At 47.3% G+C, this 22,972-nt stretch overlaps 1 protein-coding gene across 1 annotated transcript in view; it reads left to right on the top strand.

Annotated features, from left to right (window-relative positions):
• The window catches only part of RAMP1 (receptor activity modifying protein 1), a 97,463-nt gene that overhangs the window by 12,439 nt on the left and 62,052 nt on the right, over positions 1–22,972 (top strand). The window contains exon 2 of the mRNA XM_036768014.1: positions 15,272–15,410. Coding sequence (XP_036623909.1) covers positions 15,272–15,410 — 139 coding nt within the window. The remainder of the gene's footprint in view (positions 1–15,271; positions 15,411–22,972) is intronic.

Here is a 22,972-nt window from a genome sequence, read left to right as displayed (position 1 = left end):
GCCAAATCCCCCTGACCACGTGCTAGCCCATCCTTCCCCTCCTCACCCTTTCCTCCCTCCCTCCTCATCATTCTCTTCTCCAGGCTAAATATCTGCATTCCCCCCACCCCGGCCCCCATTGATTCTTATATGATGTTGTCACTTGTGGCCCAGAATCATCCAAGGGCAGGGGGCCTGCGCTCAAGACCAAACCTCAGGCTCCCTTCTGGAATGAATCCCTAGAAAATACTCGGGATTTGGTGACTCGGAAAACAAGCGTCCAGCAACGTCCTGGTTTGGGGCAGTGACGGTCACAGCCACGGCCCATAGCCGAGCTTCTAGAACAGCCTGAGAAATCACCGGGACCAGGGATGGACAGCGTCATTCTTCCCGATTCTCTAATGAAAGCCATCAACTTCCCTCTCTCGATAACTGCAAATGGAAACATACTTGAAATCTCCCAAACTCTGGTTAACGTGAGTTGGGCTGGGGGCCATGCCCTGCTCAGCCAGGCACTCACTCACCACCCCAACGACCCGGGTCTAAAACATCTTCTTATTGCAGACTTGAATGAACCATACCTCCTCCTCTTCTCCTCTTCCTCCTCCTCCTCCTCCTCTTCTTCTTCCTCTTCCTCCTTCTCCTCCTCCTCCTCTCCCTCCTCCTCCTCCTCCTTCTCCTCCTCCTCCTCTCCCTCCTCCTCCTCCTCCTTCTCCTCCTCCTCCTCTCCCTCCTCCTCCTCCTCCTCCTCCTCTTCCTCTCCCTCCTCCTCCTCTTCCAAGAAGTGGCAGACTCTGGGCCCAGAACAGCATATACATTGTCAGAAAGTGGCACTATGTTGGACAGTTTTACCCAACTCTCTTCTTTTTTATAAGATACTATTTATTATTGTAATTGTTAGAATTTGTCTCTTGGCACTTTTAGGTGTTTCCCTTTTTAATTTACTTGTGGAAAACTCTGGCAGCAAGCACGAATTTCTCAGCCCATTCAAGATTGGTCATTTGCCCAGCTTTGGCCTTGCCCATGGAAGCATGGAAATTGGAAATTAGGAATGGAACAGCAGACTTTGGGGCAGAACATCTGATGGTTTGCCTTTTTGGAAGTGGCTGGGAGTTGGAAAGCCACTCGCTAGTATGCAGGACATTGGGTGGGCTTCTTTACAGGAACCCCTGCTGAGTCCTCTATGGGCTTTGTCCCCAAGCTGCAGCTGGAGCTGGGCCTCGTCTTAAGCCGGCTCATTCGCAGCTAGCTGAGGACAGCAGATTGCCAAAGGTTTTGGCCAGAGATGTCTACTGGGCTACAAAGGACTAGAGGGCATCAGGCTTGCAGTCTTGGGTGGGATGGGAAGAACTTATAAAGGAAGCAGAGAACAGAAAAAAAAAAAAACACTGCTTGGATTTGGGGACCAGCATCTCCTCTCCCCTGCCCACATCCTTCAACCAACTTTTTGCGTCCCAGGTTGACCCAAAGGGAAGCCACCGGACACAGCTCCTCACTGGATCTTTCATCCTGGGCTTGGAGAACCGTCCTCCAAACCTCACCTCTGGGTCTCAGTACATTTTTCACATCATCACTTCTTCTGGCCCAGATTCATCAAAGGGCAGAACAGTACAGACCCAGAAAAAAGCAACTTAGAGCCAGGGAGCCCAGATTCAGACATGTCCTGGCCACTTAGAACTGTGTGGTCTGGGGCAAAAGTCACTGCTCTCCTCTGGGCTTCTCTTCAATAAAATGGGATTAAATGCAGTTTTTAAATTGTGATTAAACAGTGATTAAATTCAATGTTTATTAAGTGCTGAGAGCCAGTAAATATTTATCAAACAAACAAACAAAGCAAACAAAAAGAGGCAAAAGACAGTCTCTGCCTAGAGGGGCTTACAGTCTAATGGGGGAGACAACACGTGTGTACAACAAGCTCTATGACAGGATATATGGGAAATACTGAGCAGAGGGAAGGCCCTGGAATCAGGAGGTGTTAGAGAAGGCTTCCTGAAGAAGCAAAGAATTTTCTGCACTTAAAGGAAGCCAGGAAGCAGAAATGAGGAAGAGGTTCCAGGCATGGAGGATGACCAGAGAGAACACCCAGAGCTGAGATGGGGTGTCCTGTTCACGAACCAGTCAGCACGCCAATGTCCCTGGATCAAAGAGACCATGTCGGGGAGTAGGGTGGAAGAAGACTGGAAGGGTGGGAGGAGGCAGGTTACGGAGGGCTGGGAATGCCAGGCAGAGCCTTTCGTGTTCCGTCCTAGGGTGTGAAGGTCTGCCAGCTGATGCCAGTTGTTGCAAGGATCAGATGAGATGACTATATTATTATTTGTAGGGAATTAGTGGGTAGAGGAGTCAGGAAGACCTGGGTTCCGGGCCAGCCTCTGACGCACACTGGGCTATATCACCCAGGAACCTCTCTGCTTCTTCTCTAAGACTCTAAGTTATGGAAAAGTTGCATCAGTGAAGGAGTTTACACACTAGGAATTCCTTACAGATTCCTTATAGATCTCAGATCTGGACAATATCTTCTCCTTTGAGCCTAATAATAGCCTTGTGGGGTTTGTGGTACAAGTACTATTCCCCTCATTTAAGGTAAAGTGACTTTCCCAGGGTCACACAGTTAACATTCTTTTCCCTAGCTAGACCTCCTCAGGGAGGCTGTGTGGGAAGCTGCTATTGGGGGAGACCACTGGCAGTGGATGGGGAAGGACAGAAAACACCAATATGACTGACTTGGCCAAACAGCTTGCTGAGATCCAGGGATAAGATATTCATGACATTATTCATGTCTCCAAGGCTAGGTGCCTTGCCATTAAAGGAAAGGAGGTCTGCTTGGTATGACTCACTGTGAGTGAGCCGGTGCTGGCTCCCTGAGATCACTGCTTTCTTTTCAAAGTGCTGAGAGAGTATCCCTTTAAGTAACATGTTGTAGAATTGTTCCAGGAGCCATTGTTATACTTATTGGCTAATACTTTGCAATATTTACCTCCTCCATCATCGGAATATCACAATAATATTTGCCTATCTCTAGTTCCTAGGCACTTCTCTCATATGCTGGGATCCTTTAGAGATGAGGGACTGTGGTTCAATCAAGCAATAAGCACTGTGCTAAACACTAAGGTGCTATCTATAGTCATATGAAAAAATACTCTAAATCGTTGATGCTGAGTGAAGTGCGCAGGACCAGGAGAACATTGTACACAGTAGCAGCAGCACCGTATGATGACCAACGTTGATGCCTCAGCTCTTCTCAGCATGCGGTAATCTAAGACAATTCCAAAAGACTCGTGACAGAAAGTGTTATCCACATGCAGAGAAAGAACCATGAGTGCAGATCAGGGCTGACAATTTTCTCTTTCTGTTTTTTCTTTCTCGTGGCTTTTCCCTTTCGTTCTGCTTCTTCTTTCACGGCATGACTAATGTGGAAATGCTTAATATGATTGTAGCCTATATCAGATTGCGCGCTGCCTCGGGGAGGGGAAAGGAGAGGGGAAGAAAGGGGAATAATTTAGAACTCAAAATCTTATAAAACTGAATGTTGAAAACTAAAAATAAATTTAAAAAATTAATTAACAAAAGAAATGATGAGAAGGCAGATTTCAGAAAAGCCTGGAAAGACTTGCATGAACTGATGCTGAGTGAAGTGAGCAGAACCAGGAGAATACTGTACACAGTGACAGCAACGTTGTGTAATGATTAACTATGATAGACTTAGCTCTTCTCAGCAACACGATGATCTGAGACCACTCCAAAAGACTCATAATGGAAAACGCCATCCACACCCAGAAAAAGAGCTATGGAGTCTGAATGCAAACAGAAGCAGACTCTCTTCACTTTTTTTGGTCTGTCTTTTTTTCTCAGGGTTTTCCCCTTTTGTTCTGATTCTTCTTTTACAACACGACTGGTGTGAAAATACGTTTAATATGATTGTACGTGTATAGCCTATATCGTATTGTTGCCATTATGGAAAGGGAGGAGGGGAGGAAGGGAGGGAGAAAAATACTTGGAACTCAAAATCTTATAAAAGTGAACGTTGAAAACTAAAAAATTAAAAAGAAAGAAAAAATTCAGCTATTAATGCAATTTTAAACTGCACTAAGACTTTTGGGACACCCTGTATTTTGAGTCTCATTTTCCTGCTAGCTATTTTTGTCCCTCGTCCTTCCCAATGTGGTATAAGTACAGATGTGACAAGCCACTATGAAAGAGGGCTAGATCTGAATTTTCACTTCACCATTTACGACTCATGTGATCTTAGGCAAGTCACTTCCTTGGGCTTCCTCATCTGTAATAGGAGGTACAGTAGAAAGTACAGCCTGTGTCTGTAGAGGGGGAAGCCCTGGATAGTATGCTACCTGTAAGACCTTATGCAAGTCATTCCCTGCATCTTAGTTCCCTCATCTGCAAAATGAGGGGTTTCAACTAGAGGGTCCCTATATTTATGATCCTTATAGAGAAAAGAGGCAGAAAGGGGAACCATGTATTCTCCTTTCCTTCTATTGTTGCCCTCCGGTCCATCCCAAGCAGGGGTCCTGGTCCTTCCCAGACCTTCCTTTTGTCCTTGATATGGCCCCCAAAATGGCATTCTTTTCAAAGGGACTGAGGGAGGGGTGGGAGCCGCTTGAGGAATGATGGTTGGCACCCCCAGCAGAGCAGACAAATCCATCTTCCTTAGCTTGCTCTGTGAATAATTCACAGTGCCTTGTCTCCTGTGGGTATTGACCTGGCAGAGGTGTAATATAAATTAAGTTGGGACTTTTTTTACTGTGTTAGAATGATAAATTAATTGTCTTTGATTGAGCCTTACTAGGTGCAAAGCCCCAGGCCCAAACCCCTATCTACTAGGTGCTAAGCCTATATGGCCGTGAAGCCCTCAGGGTCCTAAGGGGAGTTGCTAAGACCAGAGCCAATAGTAGGAGCCTGAGTTCTGGTCACTCAGATGACATTTGATGATGGCTAAAGAGTGCATAAAAAGAGAGAACAGAGCTATTTGCAGGGGCTCTGAGCCACAGGAGGAGTAGTGGCACAGGACTCTGGGCCAGCCGTTGTTATGAGCTCCCCAGCTCCTGAACTCAGATGTTGGTTTCTTGGTAACTATGAATTATATTTGGTCTGTTTATAATGTATGTTTGTAATTTGTATTTGCTCTGAAGTTCAGGGTGCTGGTTTTTTCCCCTGAACTAAGTGAATGATATTTGTATGTTGGATTGAAATAAGGTTGTTAACCCCTTAATGTTGCTTTCCTTAGTAAGGCAGATCAAAAGATCCTGTGCTGGCAGCATTTTTGTTGTTGGGCTTGTGTTGGTCTTTCACCCCCACAACAGCTGCTAGCCCAATTGTTGCAACAAGAGGCTGGTCCCATTTATAGTCAACGTCCCAGAGCTCAGCTGGTTGCCCCGCTCTGGTTAAGATGCTGCTCTTCCTGGTTCTGCTTTTGCTCCAAGGAATTCATGGGCAGCCCTTATTCCCTCTCCCTGGAGTTTTCCCAGCTAAGCTCAGATGACTCCTCATCTGGTTTCTCAGAGAGGAGATTCTTGTTCGAGGATGTGTCGGACTCAGCAGGCCCTGAGATCTGAGGCATTGCAAGGCTCCAGAAAGGAGATGTATGGAGGACTAAGGGGGGGGGGGAGCCCGTACTGACAACACAGGTTTGTTGTCAGGAAAACTTTTTAACAATTACACTTATCCCACCGTGGAAAAGGTTGCCTTGAGAGGTGTCTTAGGTCATTGGCTTAGAAGGACCTCCTTTTATAAATGAAGCCGCTGAGGCCCAGGGATATGTGACTTGCCCTAGGTCACAGAGGGAGTAAGTGGCAGAATCAGGTTTCACATCCAGGTGCCCTGATTGCATTTCCATTCCCTGGAGGTCTTTATGCAGAAGCTTGAAGCCCTCTGGGAGGCTGCGGTATTGAGGGGATCCTTGTTCCGGTGTAGGTTGGAGCTAGATGGCTCCAACCTTCCTTCTGATTCCTTTCATGTACTTACTTGGAGTTGGAGACTCTCTGACATTGGCACTCCCCAGGTTCACACTCTTGAAAATCATTTCCTTGGGGAGAGGTGGGGTGGGGCAGCTGGGCATCTCACCTGTTCTTCAGGGAATGGGAGTGTCTGAGAGAGCAGCCTGGGAGGAGGAGGGAGACAGCTCTCCCCTGTTTGTTGTGGGATGGTAAATATTTGCTCCACTTAAACTAGACCCTTTCCAAGGTCAAGGTAAATCCAGACCAGAGTCAGGTGCTGGGCTTTGTAAGATCTGGAACAATCCAAAAACCACCTGGAAACGATTCCTCTCGAATCTAGTGATGAATGCCTCTAATCAGTGAAGCATTCATTAAAGAACTGAGATGTTCCAGGCACTATGCTAAATGCTAGGGATGCAGAGACAAAATAAAATCAGTCCCTGCCTTCAAGGAGTTTATATTCTAATAGGAGACAATGTGTAAGTTATTAGGTGTGCATAACATACATATAGAGTGTTGTTCATTCATTTCAGTCTTATCTGACTCTTTGTGAACCTGTTTGGGTTTTCTTGGTAAAGATGCTGGAGTGGTTTGCCATTTCCTTCTTCAGCTCATTTTTGTCCAAGTTCACACAGCTAGTAAGTGTCTGAGGCCAAATTTGAACTCAGGTCCTCCTGACTCCAGGACTCTGTCTCTATTATCTACCACCTAACTGCCCACGTGCAGAGTAGAAGGATGGTGATCTGAGAGGGGAAGACACTAGTAGTTGGGGCTGGAGACGAGGAGGGAGTAGAACCAGAAAAGCATCCCGTAGAAGGTGATATTCAAGTTGAGTCTCAGAGGAAAACAGGGATCCAGAGAGTCAGTGGTGAGTAGGGAGAACATTCCAGGCATGGGGGAATGTCCTGTACAAGAAACTGCAAGCAATCTCATGTGGTTGGAACCCAAAGGGCAGGAGGGGGAGTCATGAGCATTGAGCATGGAAGAATCCTCTGGAACTCTTTCAGCCGATGAGTGTGACATGATCAGGGCTGAGCTTCAGGGATGCCTCAGTTTATCTGTCTGTAAAACAGGTGGGGGATGTTGGTCAATCAGTGGCCAGACGTGACTTAAAAGTACCAACAATAAATCATGCTGCCCATCTCCTGACAGCAGCGATGCACTCTGGGGACAGGATGAGACATTGATTTTTGGATGTGCCCAATGAAGTCATTTGGTTTGCTTGACTGGCATATCTGTTACAAAGGCTTTCTTTTCTTTTTTCTTTTCTTTTTTTTTTTGAGGGGAAGGAGGTGAAAAGCAGAGAAAACAAATGCTTGTGAAGCAAAAAGAGAAGTTCCACCGAATGAAATGAAGGGACTGGATTAGGGGTGCCCGGGGGCTCTTTCCACTCTCAGTTTATGCTTCTGTGTCCTGGGTGGGACAGAGGCTTGCTTACTGGAGACATTCCTGAGCTCTGATGTCCAGCACCATTGGTGCCGTTGGACCTCTCAGCAGAGTTAGCCCGAGCACTTTAACTGAGCCGAAAAAGAGCTGAAATCTCCAGCTGTGAAAATCCTCTTGCAGAGACAGCTCTGGGTGCTGGACCAACTGTCAGAGGGAGCCTTCAGTCATTCAACGCAGACATTGTGCATACTAAAGTAGGGCAGGCCAGCTTCGCTTTGGACAGCTTCAGCGGCTCCTTGTAGCTCAGCAGAAAGGGAAGAAGGGAAGAGAGGGAGAGAGGGAGGCGGGGCAAGCCCTGCTTCCCCAAAGGTTAAGAGCTTTTAGGAAGAGGCGGACCGTGGGATGGTGTCTGGGAGCTGGCTGTTGTTTCTCCAAATCGAGGTCAAGCATCTTAGAGGTCATTGCCGAGAGGAGGGCTCAACCTTTTAATCCCCCACTCCACATCCCCCTCTTCCTCACCTCTCCTTCCTCACCCATTCCCCAAGCCCCTTCGATTTAATTGTAGTAACAATCCCTACCAAGGAGAAGAACTGATACCATTTTGGGGAGGAGGGGAGAGGTTGTTTGTTTTGGGGGGGAGTCACGTGACAGGGCTCTGGGGATATATCTGGGACACTTAGCAACCCCAGGAAATGTGGGGACATAGCTCATAATAGCCAATCAGTCAAACCGTAAGTATGTATTAAGTGCCTGCTATGTGGTTCACACATATAGTTCAGGGGGCTGGGGATACAGAGATAAAAATCCCTGCCCTCAAGGAGCAGGAAGAACCTGGTCTGTCTATCGGTTAGATGGAGGGTTTGGTTTGGAAACTGGACTGCAGAGAGAGCTATATGAGGAAAGAGGATTTTGAATGCCCCCAAATACCACATATATTTCCAATGGGTGTATATGTGTGTGTGTGACTCGGTACAATTGTCCTCTCCCTATGGACACTGTGTGTAATCATGGCAAAGCATGTTCTTACTAAGCATGTTGAATTAATTCCTCTTTAATCCCTCACTGGTGGTCTTCCAGTAAAGTCCAGAAGACTACTTCTCAGGGGATTCCTGTCCAAGTGTATGTTGGACTAGCCAGCCTCTGAGATCCCTCCCAACTCCAGAATTCTCCAGGATTCCAGGATACGGAGAGTCAATCCGTTTGTGTCTTTGGCCTCCACTTTCTTCCCCTCTAAAAGGATGATGTTAGACTGGATGGGTCCCTTCCAGCTCTAATGCCCTATGAAATGTAACTCTTCCCCACTGATAAGGCTTTTTCCAGTGGCTTCCAGAGAGAGGATCAGAGAATTTCAGAGCTGGAAGGTAATTCATTGGCCGTCTAGTTCAGCCTGAAAAAAGAATCCCACCTACAAAGATCCAGACAGGTGATGATCCAGCCTTTGTTCTCCAGTAAAGGGGAATGTCTAGTAAGTCCCCCCCAGTCACCCCGCCCCAGCAGCCCAGGGGACAGCTCTCATCCTTATATAGCTTCTCTGGACATCAGCCCTAAACAGGATTCTTTATACCTTCCCCCCAGGTCCAACCAGACAGAACAAAGCTAATCCCCCTTCTATGTCCCTGCCATTTCAATTCTTAAGGACAGCCATTATGTCTCCCTTGAGTCTTCTCCAGGCTAAACACTCCTAGTTCTTTCAATCAGATCCTAAGTGACATGGATGCAAGGTCCTTCACCATCCTGGCCACCCTCCCCCAGGCCAACTGACCAATCCATGTGGTTCCTTAACTGGTCACCCAGAACTAATCACAGTCAGCTCCTTCTTCCTGGAAACTGGGGATTGCAAGAGCTCTCTTGGATTCCAAGCCAAAATTCCCTTCCCAGAATTCTAACTTCACGCCTCCTTCAACTTCACGCCTGCCTTTTCAACAAGAATTCTGCTTTTTATTATGAACTTGACAATTACCAACCAACACAAACATTCCAATATACAGTGGAGAACAAAAGAGCGGTGTCATAATTAGGGATTGTCTCTCCTGAGGATGTTTCTCTCCTTTCCCATCACCCACAGCTGCCTCCCACTCTTGTCCCTTCTTCTCTGGCACATGAGGGAAGCAGGTTAACTCTGGGAAAGAATTCTTGATTGAGCATATTTGGAGTGGAATGTGTTACCATGGGAATTCAAAGAAGCGCGTTCATAGAAATCGGGCTTGGTTTGGGTTTTTTATGGTGGTTTGTACGCAGTCTTGATTTAAGAAAATAATTGATCTCCTTAGCCATGGGGTCAGGGTTAGTCACTATCTTCCAGACTGGATCCGGTGACTTTTTTTTCTTTATTTCTAATGCTGGCATAGTGAGCTCACATACATCATCTCACTTAAGCCTGTGAAGGGGCACCATGGGATTCTAAAATTTAAAGCTGGAAGCAACCTCAGGGGCCACTCGGTCCAACTTCCTCATTTTACAAATAGGGTCCAGCTAGGTGGTCAACATCACAGGTGGGATTTGAACTCAGGTCTTTTGACTGCCACATCAGTACCACAGGACTTCAATTGTTATTCCTGTTGTAGAGAAAGGAAAACTGAGGCTCGGTGTGCTTCAGTGAACAGCTACTCGTCTACCTCGGGACAGCGCTTGGAGCTGAGCCTTGAGTCAGCTATAAGACCTTGGGCAAGTCAGTCCACCTCTGTTTGCCTCAGTCTCCTCTTCCATAAAATGGGGATGATAACAGCACCTGTCTCCCAGGGTTTTTGTGAGGTTCAAATGAGAAAGCGCATAGTAGGTGCTACTTATGTGTTAGCTCCTATTGTTACAGACTTTTTTTGTTTGTTTGTTTGCCTAATGGGTAAAGGGTCTAGAGTGCGGAGCTTAGATTCAGCAAGACTTGAGTGAAAATTCCCACCACCAGATGTGTGACCCCAGGGAAGAAATCAGCACTTCTCACCCAGACTTTTGCAGTTCGTCCTAACTGTCCTCTGTGCCTCCGGTCCCATCCCTCTCCCGTCTCTTCTCGCCGCAGTTGCCAAACTGATCTTCCTCGGTCCTTCCCCTGCTCAGGAAGCCTCCACGGCTCCCTCCTGCCTCCGGGAGAAAACATCGACTCCTGCGTGTGGCATTGCAAAGCCCCCCCATCCGCCTCCAGCCTGTTTTCTTGGACCACTCTGCGGGCTCTGGGCTCCAGGCAAACTCCAGACCTCCGCACAGACGCTGCCTCGTCCCTAGAACGCGTTTCCCTCCTCCCGCTAAGATTCTCGGAACCCCTAGCTCCTTTAAGAGAGCAAATCAAGCATTGCCAACACGACAGTGTTCGTTCCTCCTCTGCCCCCAACATATCAGTGCTCTTATGACAGCTAGGTGGTACAGTGGATGGAGTGCCCAACTTGGGGTCAGATGCCATGTGACCCTGGGCAAGACATTTCGAACCTCAGTCTGCCTTGGTTTCCCCAACTATAAATAGATAATATGTGTAAAGTACTTGGCACAGTGCCTGGTACACAGTAGGTGCTTAATGAGTGGTTGTTCCCTTCCTTCTCTAAGCCTCAGTTTCCTCACCTATAAAAGGGGACCAATAACAATTACTCACAGTTGTTAGAAGGATCAAAAGGGAGAACCCACATGCAGCGCTTTGCCTGCTTTATCCCCACCCCCACCCCCACCCCGGGGGCGCGCGTGCACACACACGCACACAGTCACTTTGTATCACTTTGTATCTAGCTTGTTGAAACTTCTCCGTCTTCCCTCCAGCAGAATGAACTTAAGCTTTGTGGGGCAGGCTCTTTTCCATCTTATCTGACATCTCAACACTTGGCACGGTGTCTAGCCCAGGGCTGTCCAAAGGGCAGCCGCAGTGTGACTTTGCGGTGCCCGCCCGTGTTTACTACAGGCATGGACATTGACATAAATGCTTTAACTAAAGCGTTTGTGCCCATTTCTGCGCTTGTGGTGGACACAGGCGGGCCACATGGGGGTGCGCAGCCCACGCTTTGGACAGCCCCGGTCTAGCATGTAGTAGGTTTTTAGCTTATTGAATTGGAAGCTCCTTTACCTCTCGGCCTCAGTTTCCTCTCCTGTAAAAGGGGGACAGTCTTTGCGTTGCCCATTTCACATAGACATCCCTGGTTCTCCCTTGACAACACTGAAGCGGGCAGTGCAAGAACTATGCCCATTTTACAGCAGAGCAATCTGAAGCTCCCAGCATCAGTGAGAATCACGTGGAAGTGATTTGTCCAGGATCACTCACCCTGAAGCAAGATTTGAACCCAGGTCCAACCATAACATCCCATTTGTGCTGCTTTCATTTGGTCAATCTGTCCAAGCCAGTCTTGTGAATACCAAGGGATGGCTCAGATCCCTGAGACTGGCAGGCTTCTACGGGTGTCAGATGTCCCCAGCTCTGTGGGATGGCTGGTCCATTGCCTACCTGGCATTTCTGAAGCTTCCAGTCAGGAGGTTAGAATGCGCCACTTCTGCCATTGGCAACTGTGGCGTGACTGCTCTGGGCCTCAGTTTCCTCACCTGTAAAGTGAAGAGGTTGGCCTGGATGACCTCCAAGGTCCCTTGCAATTCCTGATCTCTGAACCTACAGTCGTTGTTCCCAGCAGGCAGTGTCTTTGGTGAAGGTTACCAGCTACTTTGAAGTTCTGGGGTTTCATGAATTTCATCATTCTTTTGATTTCGTTCATTTCTGAGCATCAGTTTGGGAGGAGACAGGCAGAGCCAGGAGGGGAAGGCAGCGGGCCTGGGAAGCCTTGTCTGCTTAACTCAATAGAACACAAAGAAGCTTTCTTGCCTCAACTTGCCAGGTTGAATGCCTGGTGCTCTTGTACCTGGGCCCATGGTGGCTCCTCTCAAGGCAAGCATTAGCAGTGACTGAATTCCGGGTTCGCTGCTAGGAACGGACTGCTTGGCTCCCAGACAACTGTGTGAAAATCCTTTGGCAATGCATAAGTAGTGTTCAGGGCATGATGGAAGCTATAAATGTCTTTTCACTTAGAGAAGAAGGCAGCGGTCTGGCCAGTTGGTTTTGTTTTTTCCTCTTAAGCTTTTCAAGGGCAGCTGACTCTGAGATGGGCCTGAACATGTCTTTTGTGCTGAGGAAATGGAAAAATGCAGAGGGAGGGTGTCTCTGTCTCTGCATTTAAACTCCGGTTCTATTCCTTAGCTCTGTGACCTTGGGCTAGTCACTTGACCTTGGGATTATAGGCTCCTACTGTGACCTTGGGTCTGTCCTTGAACTTTTCTGGGCCTCACCTTCCTCATCTTTGAAATGGGCCGATTAGCCCCTCACACCCCTTGAGCTGTGATCCTGTTTGACCCTATAATCTTTAAGGTCACTCATAGCTTTATATGCATGAGCCCATTAGGACTCTCCCTCCCCCTCCCAAGAACCAGACAGGGAACCCCAAGGCCCATTTTGCTTTTGACATTGAGAGAAATGTCTCTTAGCCCCCCCATGCCCCCAGAGGGAATGCACCCCGAGGAAGGCCAGACTCCTAACTGGTGGGATTTGAGGGCTGATGCAGGGAAAACCCTTGCCCTCTCAGCCTCAAAGGGTAGTTATATGGTTCTAGTGAGATGACATATATGGGAGCATTTTCTCACCATAAAACTCTGCATTATTAGTATGGAGTTTCTGGGGTCCTTGGCATTGATTGTGGTTAGCTCTAAGGAGTTCCCAACATGGCAGCCATGAACTTGCTTTTAAATTTTCCGATAACTGCATTTCAGTATAATTGGTTTCCTTTGCAATTCTGGGTGTTTTGCTTTATTTTATGCATTTACAAACATGGTTCCCTTGAAGGGGTCCCGAGGCTGTACCAGACAGCCTGCCAAAGGGGCCAGGAGCCAGGAAGGTGAAGGACCCCATTGTCAGAGTAATGCCCTTGGGCTGGGGGATGGACCACCTGTCTTCCTGTGACTGCAAGTCAGGGTCTGGAGGCTGCCGTGTCTCTGCTCTGAGGCATCTGCTCCCCAAGTATTCCATGAATGTGATGCTCCACAGGCTTCCCAGTCACACCCTACCAGCTCCCCGTGGCTCGGAGCCCACTGAGATCCTGTTCACCAGAGAAGCCCCGAGAAGAGACGCCCCCTGGTCCAACCAGCCCCATGGCTTTATACTCAGCTGGGTCTGTCTCCACTTGACCTGCCCGATCTCCCCTCCCCCTTATCTCTGTTCAGATAGAATCCTACAGAATACTGGAAACTCCCGAGCCTGCTGCCTAGCATTCTCATGCTAGGGGGAGGAGCAAGTCCGGCACCAAGCTGGCAAAGCAAATTCAAAAAGAGGCAGAGAGAGAGGCAGCTGTGGGTTAGTGGATGGAGAGAGGCCTTGCAGTGAGAAAGACCTCGGTTGAAATCCTGCCCCTGACACATACTGGCTGTGTGACCCTGGGGAAGTCACTAAATCTCTGCCTGCTATCTCAGATGACTTGAGGAGCAGGTACAGGGGTGGGATGGGTGGGTGCCTATGGCTGAGCCCCACCCCAACCCTGCCTAGTTTTCCATGCTGTAAGCTCCCTGAGGGCAAGGACCTAGTCAGTCTCTTTTTCTTTCTAATCTCTATCCCGGCAAGGGGCGCCCAGGCGTCAAGGTTTCTAGAGAGCTGGTCTTGGAATCAGTAAACCCTGGGTTAGAATTCTGCCTCAGCACTGTATGACTCGGGCTCAGACACTTCGCTCCCTTGCTTCCTCTTCCTCATCTGTAACATGGGATAATTAATAATAATGATAACAACACATCTTGCAGGCTTGGTGGAAGGATAGAATGGGATAATATTTGTAAGTTATTTTGTAAACCGTAAAACCCTTTCTGTCCACCTGGACGCCCCACCCCCATCACAAACTCAGCAGGTTCAAAATAGTGTCTGATCGGTGTCTGGCCCCATTCTGGCCCCTTTGGGTCTCAGGCCGCTCTGAGGACTCAGACTCAGAGATGAGCTTCCCGTCCCAGCATAGTGGCTGCTCAGGCTTCCTTGGCTGCCCCATCACCTTTCAGGCTGCTTAGTATGACCTCACCTCTCGCAGCTCATTGACACAATGCAAGGTCATAGCGTGGGGCTCGGGTGCAAGTTCTTCTCTGAGGCTGAGTAGCTGTGTGACATCTCCCCTCTCAGACCTCAGTATCCACATCTGTAAAGTGGGAACCGTGCACCTGTCTCCTCCAGGGTTATTGGGAGGCTCAGCTGAGATGGGGTTGGTGGAGCACCTTGAAGGTGGCTGAGGGCCACAGAAATGTCCCTCCTTGCTAATATGATGATTCCTTATTGTCCTCTGTTCTCAGAATGTGGGGCCTTTGGAGCCTCAGCAGCAAAAGTTTGAAAATCCCTTCTTTCAGAAGGTGTGATGAAGGGTCAAAGCAAGGAGCCCCTCCCCTGAGCCTGGCTCTGCTCTCCAGGCTTACAAAGTCATGGGTCTGGAGTCAGGAGGGACCTCGAAGGCTGGCTAGTCCAACCCACCCTTTTTACAGACCAAGAAACTGAGGTCCAGAGAAATATTGTGAGGTGCCCAATGTCACATGGGTTGTAAGCATTAGAGGCAGGATTTGAACTCGGGTCTTCATACTCCAGAGTCAGAGCTCTTTCTACTACCCCAGGTTAAACTAGAAAGTATTAACAAGAACAAAGACGTGTGTATGTGTATGTGTGTTTAAAATTCACACCCGTGATTTCACCTACATGGAAATGTCCCTCCACTAATGCATATCAATGTGAAATGTGTAACCTGGAGCACTGAGGTTTGATGATTTATCCAGGGTCACACAGCTGGCATGTGTTCAGAGGCAGGATTTTATCATATTGTTTCTCATCAAGGCCCATTTTACAGATGAGCAAACAGCTTCAGAGAATGGCCCAGGTGAGATTTGAAGGTAGGTCTCTCCTGTATCTGGGCCTGCTGCCCTTTCCACTCTGCTCCACTTCCCCCTTTGGGCATTCCAGTGAGAAAGCTCCCTTTTCCATTTCTCTGTTTCAGGTCACCACTTGGTCATGGTCACCGCCTGCCCAGAAGTGGACTTTGGCCAACTCATGAATGAGCTCTGCCTCACCAAGTTTAAACTGGAAATGGACGAGATCGAGAAGGGCCTCTGGTGCAACTGGGATCAGACGGTCAAGTAAGTCTCTCTTCTCCTTCCTCGATTCTTTGGAGGAGATTTGCAGATCGTGTTTTCCTGGGTGGATGTGATGAATGGTGGAGCCCTGAGCCTTCCACCCTAGACCTGTGCTCTGTGGGGCCAACTCCAGACTCTGACTGCTGGCATCTGTTTTAGGTTCCCTATTGCATGGGACCTCCCTGTGCTACCTGGATTTCAGCAAAGCATTTCACAGTCACAGGTGCCATCTCTGTAGACAAGAGGGAGAGATGTAGGCATCAGAGGTTTTTATAGGATTTATAATGAGGCAGATTTGGAAGTGGCTCCATCAACAAGCAGGTCTTAAGAGATAGGAGAAGACACCCCCACACCTTTGTTTATGTGGGGGACCCACAAGCATTATGTTGTTGTTCAGTGGTGTCCAACTCTTCGTGACCCCATTTGGAATTTTCTTGGTAATATTACTGGAGTGGAGGCAAACAGGGTTAAGTGACTTGCCCAGGGTCATACAACTAGTAAGTGTCTGAGGCTAGATCTGAACTCAGGTCCTCCTGAGTCCAGGCCGAGCACTCTGTCTATTCCGCCACCTCACTGCCCACAAGCATCATACAGAGAACATGATTCCAGACTCTTTCAATGTATTCATCAGTTGTGCTGATTTTTTTCTATTTTCCTTGTTTTTGTCTTTAAAAAACATCACATTTTTTTCTTTGTTTTTTTTTGAGGGGGGGAGGCAGGTCAATTGGGGTTAAGTGACTTGCCCAAGGTCACACAGCTAGTAAGTGTCAAGTGTCTGAGGCTGTATTTGAACTCAGTTCCTCCTGACTCCAGGACTGGTGCTCTACTCGCTGTGCCATCTAGCTGCCCCCACCAAACATTTTCAAATGGACAGAGGTAGTTCAACCAATCAATAAAATAGTCTTCATTACGCACCTACTATGTGCCAGGTACTCGGGATACAAATACAAAGGACAAAACAGTCCCTGCTGCATTCTTTTTTTTTTGTTATCTTTTTTTTTTAATTTATTTATTTAACACATTTGGTTTTCAGCATTGATTTTCACAACAGTTTGAATTACAAATTTTCTCCCCATTTCTACCCTCCCCCCCCACTCCAAGATGATGTATATTCTGTTGCCCTGATCCCCATTCAGCCCTCCCTTCTGTCACCCCACTCTCCTCCCATCCCCTTTTCCCTTCCTTTCTTGTAGGGCAAGATAAATTTCTACGCCCCATTGCCTGTGTATCTTATTTTCTAGTTGCATGCAAAAACTTTTTTTTTTTGTTTTTGAACGTCTGTTTTTAAAACTTTGAGTTCCAAATTCTCTCCCTTCTTCCCTTCCCACCCACCCTCCCTAAGAAGTCGAGCAATTCAACATAGGCCACACATGTATTATTATGTATAACCCTTCCACAATACTCATGTTGTGAAAGGCTAACTACATTTTGCTCCTTCCCAACCCATCCCGCTTTATTGAATTTTCTCCCTTGACCCTGTCCCCTTTCCAAAGTGTTTGTTTTGATTACCTCCACCCCCATCTGCCCTCCCTTCCATCATCCCCCCCCCTTTTATTTTTTTTTTTATCTTCCTCCCTCTTCTTTCCTGTGGGGTAAGATACCCAACTGAGTATGTATGGTATTCCCTCCTCAGGCCAAATCCGATGAGAGCAAGGTTCACTCATTCCCCCCTCACCTGCCCTCTCCCCTCCTCCCACAGAACTGCTTCCTCTTGTCACCTTTATGGGAGATAATCCATCCCATTCTATCTCTCCCTATCTCCCTCTCTCAGTATGTTGCTCTCTCATCCCTTAATTTCATTTTATTTCTTTTATATATCTTCCCTTCATCTTCAACTCACCCTGTGTCTGCTCTCTCTCTTTTACATATATATATAATATATATATATACACACACATATACATATATATATACACATATATATACATATATATGTATATACACATATAAAGGCACACACATATATATATACCTACATACACATGCATACATATACACATAGATACATACATACATACACATTCACATATATATACATAAACATATATATATATGCATATTCCCTTCAACTACCCTAATACTGAGGTCTCATGAATCATACACCTCATCTTTCCATGTAGGAATGTAAACAAAACAGTTCAACTTTAGTAAGTCCCTTGCAATTTCCGTTTCTTGATTACCTTTTCATGCTTCTCTTGATTCTTGTGTTTGAAAGTCAAATTTTCTATTCAGTTCTGGTCTTTTCACTGAGAAAGCTTGAAAGTCCTCTATTTTATTGAAAAGTCCATATTTTGCCTTGGAACATGATACTCAGTTTTGCTGGGTAGGTGATTCTAGGTTTTAATCCTAGCTCCATTGACCTCCGGAATATCACATTCCAAGCCCTTCGATCTCTTAATGTAGAAGCTGCCAGATCTTGGGTTATTCTGATTGAGTTTCCACAATACTCAAATTGTTTCTTTCTGGCTGCTTGCAGTATTTTCTCCTTGATCTGGGAGCTCTGGAATTTGGCAACAATATTCCTAGGAGATTTCTTTTTGGGATCTATTTGAGGAGGTGATCGATGGATTCTTTCAATTTCTATTTTGCCCTGTGGCTCTAGAATATCAGGGCAGTTCTCCTTGATAATTTCTTGAAAGATGGTATCTAGGCTCTTTTTTTGATCATGGCTTTCAGGTAGTCCAATAATTTTTAAATTATCTCTCCTGGATTCTATTTTCCAGGTCAGTGGTTTTTCCAAGGAGATATTTCACATTGTCTTCCATTTTTTCATTCCTTTGGTTCTGTTTTATAATATCCTGATTTCTCATAAAGTCACTAGCTTCCACTTGCTCCAATCTAATTTTTAAAGTAGTATTTTCTTCAGTGGTCTTTTGGACCTCCTTTTCCATTTGGCTAATTCTGCCTTTCAAGGCATTCTTCTCCTCATTGGCTTTTTGGAGCTCTTTTGCCATTTGAGTTAGTCTGTTTTTTAAGGTGTTGTTTTCTTCAGTGTATTTTTCAGTATTTTTTTGGGTCTCCTTTAGCAAGTCATTGACTTGTTTTTCATGGTTTTCTCGCATCCTTCTCATTTCTCTTCCCAATTTTTCCTCTACTTCTCTAACTTGCTTTTCCAACTCCTTTTTGAGCTCTTCCATGGCCTGGGACCAGTTCCTGTTTTTCTTGGAGGTTTCCGTTGTAGGCTCTTTGACTTTATTAATTTCTTCTGTCTGTATGTTTTGGTCTTCTTTGTCAGCAAAGAAAGAATGCAAAGTCTGAGACTGAATCTTGGTGCGTTTTCGCTGCCTGGCCATATTCCCAGCCAACTAACTTGACCCTTGAGTTTTTCAGTGGGGTACGACTGCTTGTAGATTACAGAGTTCTATGTTCCATGTTTGGGGGGAAGGTGCCAGCTCTGCCACACCAGCACTGCTCCTTCCCCAACCCCCAACCCGAACTGGGCTTAGATCTTCGGCAGGCTGTGCACCCCTGCTCTGATCCGCCACTTAATTCCTCCCACCAGGTGGGCCTGGATGGGGAAGTAACAACAGCTGTAGCTGCCCCACCTCCGCTGCCCCCGGGGCTGGAAGCCGAACCGCAAACTCCTTCCACTCCCGCAGCTTTTCCCACTAACCTTCTCCACAGTCTTTGGTGTTTGTGGGTTGAGAAGTCTCGTAACTGCCGCAGCTCACATATTCAGGGCGCTATGGCCCCCTCCACCCGGCTTCTGGTCTGGATGGTCCACGCCGCTCAGGCTGGGCTCTGCTCCACTCCGTTCCCAGATCCCAGCTCCCAGTTCCGAGCTCCGTGTGGGATAGACCTCACCCAGAGACCATCCAGGCTGTCCTGGGCTGGAGCCCTACTTCACTCTGCTGTTTTGTGGGTTCAGCCGTTCTATAATTGGTTCAGAGCCATTTTTATAAGTTTTTGGAGGGTCTCCGTATGGAGCTCACATTATTCCCTGCTTACCAGCTGCCATCTTGGCTCAGCCCCCTCCCTGCTGCATTCTAATGTTGATTAACAACTGCATTTGGAGCGGCTGCGTCAGACTGGAGGAAGGTCTGCAGCTCACCGGCCCAGGGATTGGCTCTTGGCTCGCCAGTTCACCAAATTTTCCCCTGATTTGGATGAGGGCTTCATTCTCACACTTGCAGATAAGAGGAAGCTCCAAAGAATAGTGAATAAATTGGATGAAGAGTCAGAAGCCCAGGGGCTAGAACATTGAGCCAAATCTAATAAGATGAGATAGAAAAGGGATAAATGCAAAGTCACCTACTTGGGTTCAAGTAATCACTTCACAAGAACAGGCTGACAAGAGTCTGTGCAGAAAAGAGCCAGAGCTTTCAGCAAACTGAAAGCACTTCAATATGAGTCAACAGTGAGAGGTAGCTGCTCCCAAAATCCCTAACAGGATCTGGGAGAGGCCAAGCATCCACGTGGAGAGAGGCAAGAGTCCTGCCACACAGGGCTGTGATCACAACCTGTTTGGGGTACTGGATTCGTAGCCGCATTTTAGGAAGGGCAGGCAAGCCGGTGGGCATCTAGAGTATGAGGGGACTGGAGATGAGGCCTGGCTGAAGGAAATGGGGATGTTTAGCCTGAAAAAGAGAAGATGCCCTGTGTGTGGTTTAGGGGGGGGGAAGGAGGGCCGCGTGACAGCTTCTTCCATAGGTCCACTGTAAAGAAAGATAGAACTAGCTGTTGTAGAGCCAGGAGCAGTGGGTGGAGGCAGATGTGTTCTTGATGTAAGGGGAAGCTTCCCATCAGTTAGACCTGTCCAGAAGTAGGGTGGGAGATGGTCGATTCCCCTTCCTTGGGAGTCTTCAAGTGAGGTCTGAATGGCCATGATCAAAGGCAATGACCTTACAGAGGGGATTGAGCTCAACAGCCTCTGGCCCCTTCCAACTCTAGGACTCTCATCTGCAGGAGCCAAAGAAGAAGTCCCCCCACCCAAGCCCCTTGAAAGCCCCCCCCCCAGAGGGCACAAGGCTTTTCTTATAGATGAGGTGTCTAAGAGAAGGTAGAAGAAGTGCCCAAGGTCACACAGGTACCTGGGTTGAAATCCTGATTGTGACACTAGCTCTCTGTGCGACCCTGGGCAACTTATTTATTTTTACAAATGTTGTCTCATTATCTCTAACACTGCATATGATGTTAAACTTGGTTGCTATATGGGCTGATTTCGCATTCTTAGTTATGAGGTGTGTCTCTTTAGGAGAGGGAAGAGGGAAGGAATATATTGGGAATGTAGGTGATGTTAAAACCAAAGACATCAATAAGAATGAAAACAAAACAAAAACACGATAACAGTGACAAGAAAAAAGCCTGGTCCTACTTGGCCCCAGAGAACAGGACCAGGAGCAGTAAAGGGCAGCAGTTGGGAAGAGGCCAGATGAGGCTTCATGTCAGGGAGGATGTCCCGGTGATGAGAGCTGTCCAGCAGTAGGGGAGAAAAAAGAGGGGGGAGAGAGAAAGAGAGACAGAGACAGAAAGACAGAAAGACAGAAAGACAGAGGTGGAGGGTGGGGAGAGACAGAGAGAAAGAGTGGGGGAGAGACAGACACAGACAGAGAGAAAAAGAGAGACAGAGAGAGACAGAGGCAGAGAGAGGAGAGAAAGAGAGAGAGACAGAAACACAGAGACAGAGAAACATAGAATGTATTAAGTGCTTTCCTTGGCCAGACACTGTGCCAAATGCTTCCCTTACAAATACAAGCAGGCAAGACAGGCCCTGTCCTCAGGGAGCTGACATTCTAATGGAAGGGGGAAGGGCAGCCAGGGGGAGCATGGTGTGACTATGGGTGGCTGTGACAGCCTATCAGAGCCACTAGAGAGCTCAGGGCACTGGGAGACTGTGACCTACTGGTTCTATAGGTTCACAAACTCAGTTTCTCCAGTTGGCCCCAGGGTGATCTGGCACAGATTCCTGCTAGCCAGGCACAGAAGACCAGGATGTTCATTTATTTGTTTACAACAATAGACACCCTTGACCTGAGGGCTGTGCTCAGAGTGTCCCCTTGGGTTGGGTCACTGCCCTCATGAGACCAAACCGGGGATCTGGGTGTTGTTTGGTAGATAGACACACCAAACCAGAGGAGAACAGTGTTCTAGGGTAAGGTGGTGGAGTGGTTAGAATACTGGACTTGGAGCAAGGAGGACCTGAGTTGAAATCCCACCTTAAACACTTACTACCTGTGTGATTCTGGGCAACCACACTAGTCACTTCACCTCAGTGCCTGTATTAGGAGGGCAGAGTTTATAATCTCAAAGAGGATCATATATATGTCTGAAAGGTTCAGAACCGCTGGATATAAGAAACTCTCAAAGTAGGAGGCAGAAGAATCAAAGCATGTATTTAGGCTCCACAGTAACCAACCCATGAACCAGCATCCCCATTTTGACATATTAATCAAAAGCTTCCAGGCCCAATAAGTACACCGCACAAGAGTAACCAGGAGGCTACAGAGAAGCATGATGGTGTAAAACAAAATCATGCTTCCCCTCTATGGTAAAAAGATTACCCACTGGTCTCAAGTTCTTGTTCAGCTTCCTCCCATAGGTCAGCTCTGCTACCAGCAGCTCCTGCTTCAGCTTCGGCTGTGGCTGTAACTATAGCAGCCTCTGGCTCCAACGGAAGCTGTTTTTAACCATCTGGCTTCTGCGGGGGTGTAAGGTACACTGGGGAAAGCACAGGTTCTTTCAATCTGCTTAAGCAAGGTGAAGGGGTTAACCAGGAAAGCACAGGTTCTTTCCATCAGCTTAAGCAAGGTGAAGGGGTTGACCAGGAAAGCACAGGTTCTTTCAATCTGCTTAAGCAAGGTGAAGGGGTTGACCAGGAAAGCACAGGTTCTTTCCATCAGCTTAAGCAAGGTGAAGGGGTTGACCAGGAAAGCACAGGTTCTTTCAATCTGCTTAAGCAAGGTGAAGGGGTTGACCAGGAAAGCACAGGTTCTTTCGATCAGCTTAAGCAAGGGAAGCAAGGTGAAGGGGCCGACAAGCTTACTCCAGTCCAACATACAAACAGCATTCAGTTCAGGGGAAAAAGCCAAACTAGTCAAGGGCACTTGTTGACTAAGTGCTAAGGAGCCCATTTTTGGTTACCAACACAGTGCCTCAGTTTCTTCAGCTGTAAAATAGAGATAATAATAGCACCTACCTTCCAGAGTCGTGAGCATCAGATGAGCCAATTGGAAAGTTCTTGGCCCACAGTAGTCACACTAGGGGTGTTAGCTATGGTGATGATGGTTCCCCTGGTCCAGCTCTGGTAGCCTGAGGAATTTCCCTTCTCCAGATGTAGAGAGCTTTCTGTCAAGATGAGGACCGGCCATTAGAATGTAAGCACCTTCCCCACACCCCCAGCTGTGAAAGCTGAGTTTCCCTCTCCTTTTTCAACGTTTCCTGTTAGTCATGAGTATGGCAGAAACTAGGTATAGACCAACATCTCACACCACATGCCAAGAGAAGTTCAAAATGGGTACATGCTTTAGATACAAAAGCTGATACCATGAGTAAAATAGGGGAGCATGGAATAGTTTATCTGTCAGATCTATGGATAAAGGAAGAATTTAGGACCAAACAAAAGATTG

This window comes from Trichosurus vulpecula, chromosome 7 (genome assembly GCF_011100635.1).
Source record: "Trichosurus vulpecula isolate mTriVul1 chromosome 7, mTriVul1.pri, whole genome shotgun sequence".
In the NCBI taxonomy this organism is placed as follows: Eukaryota; Metazoa; Chordata; class Mammalia; order Diprotodontia; family Phalangeridae; genus Trichosurus; species Trichosurus vulpecula.
This window is presented reverse-complemented; position numbering and strand designations above follow the sequence as displayed.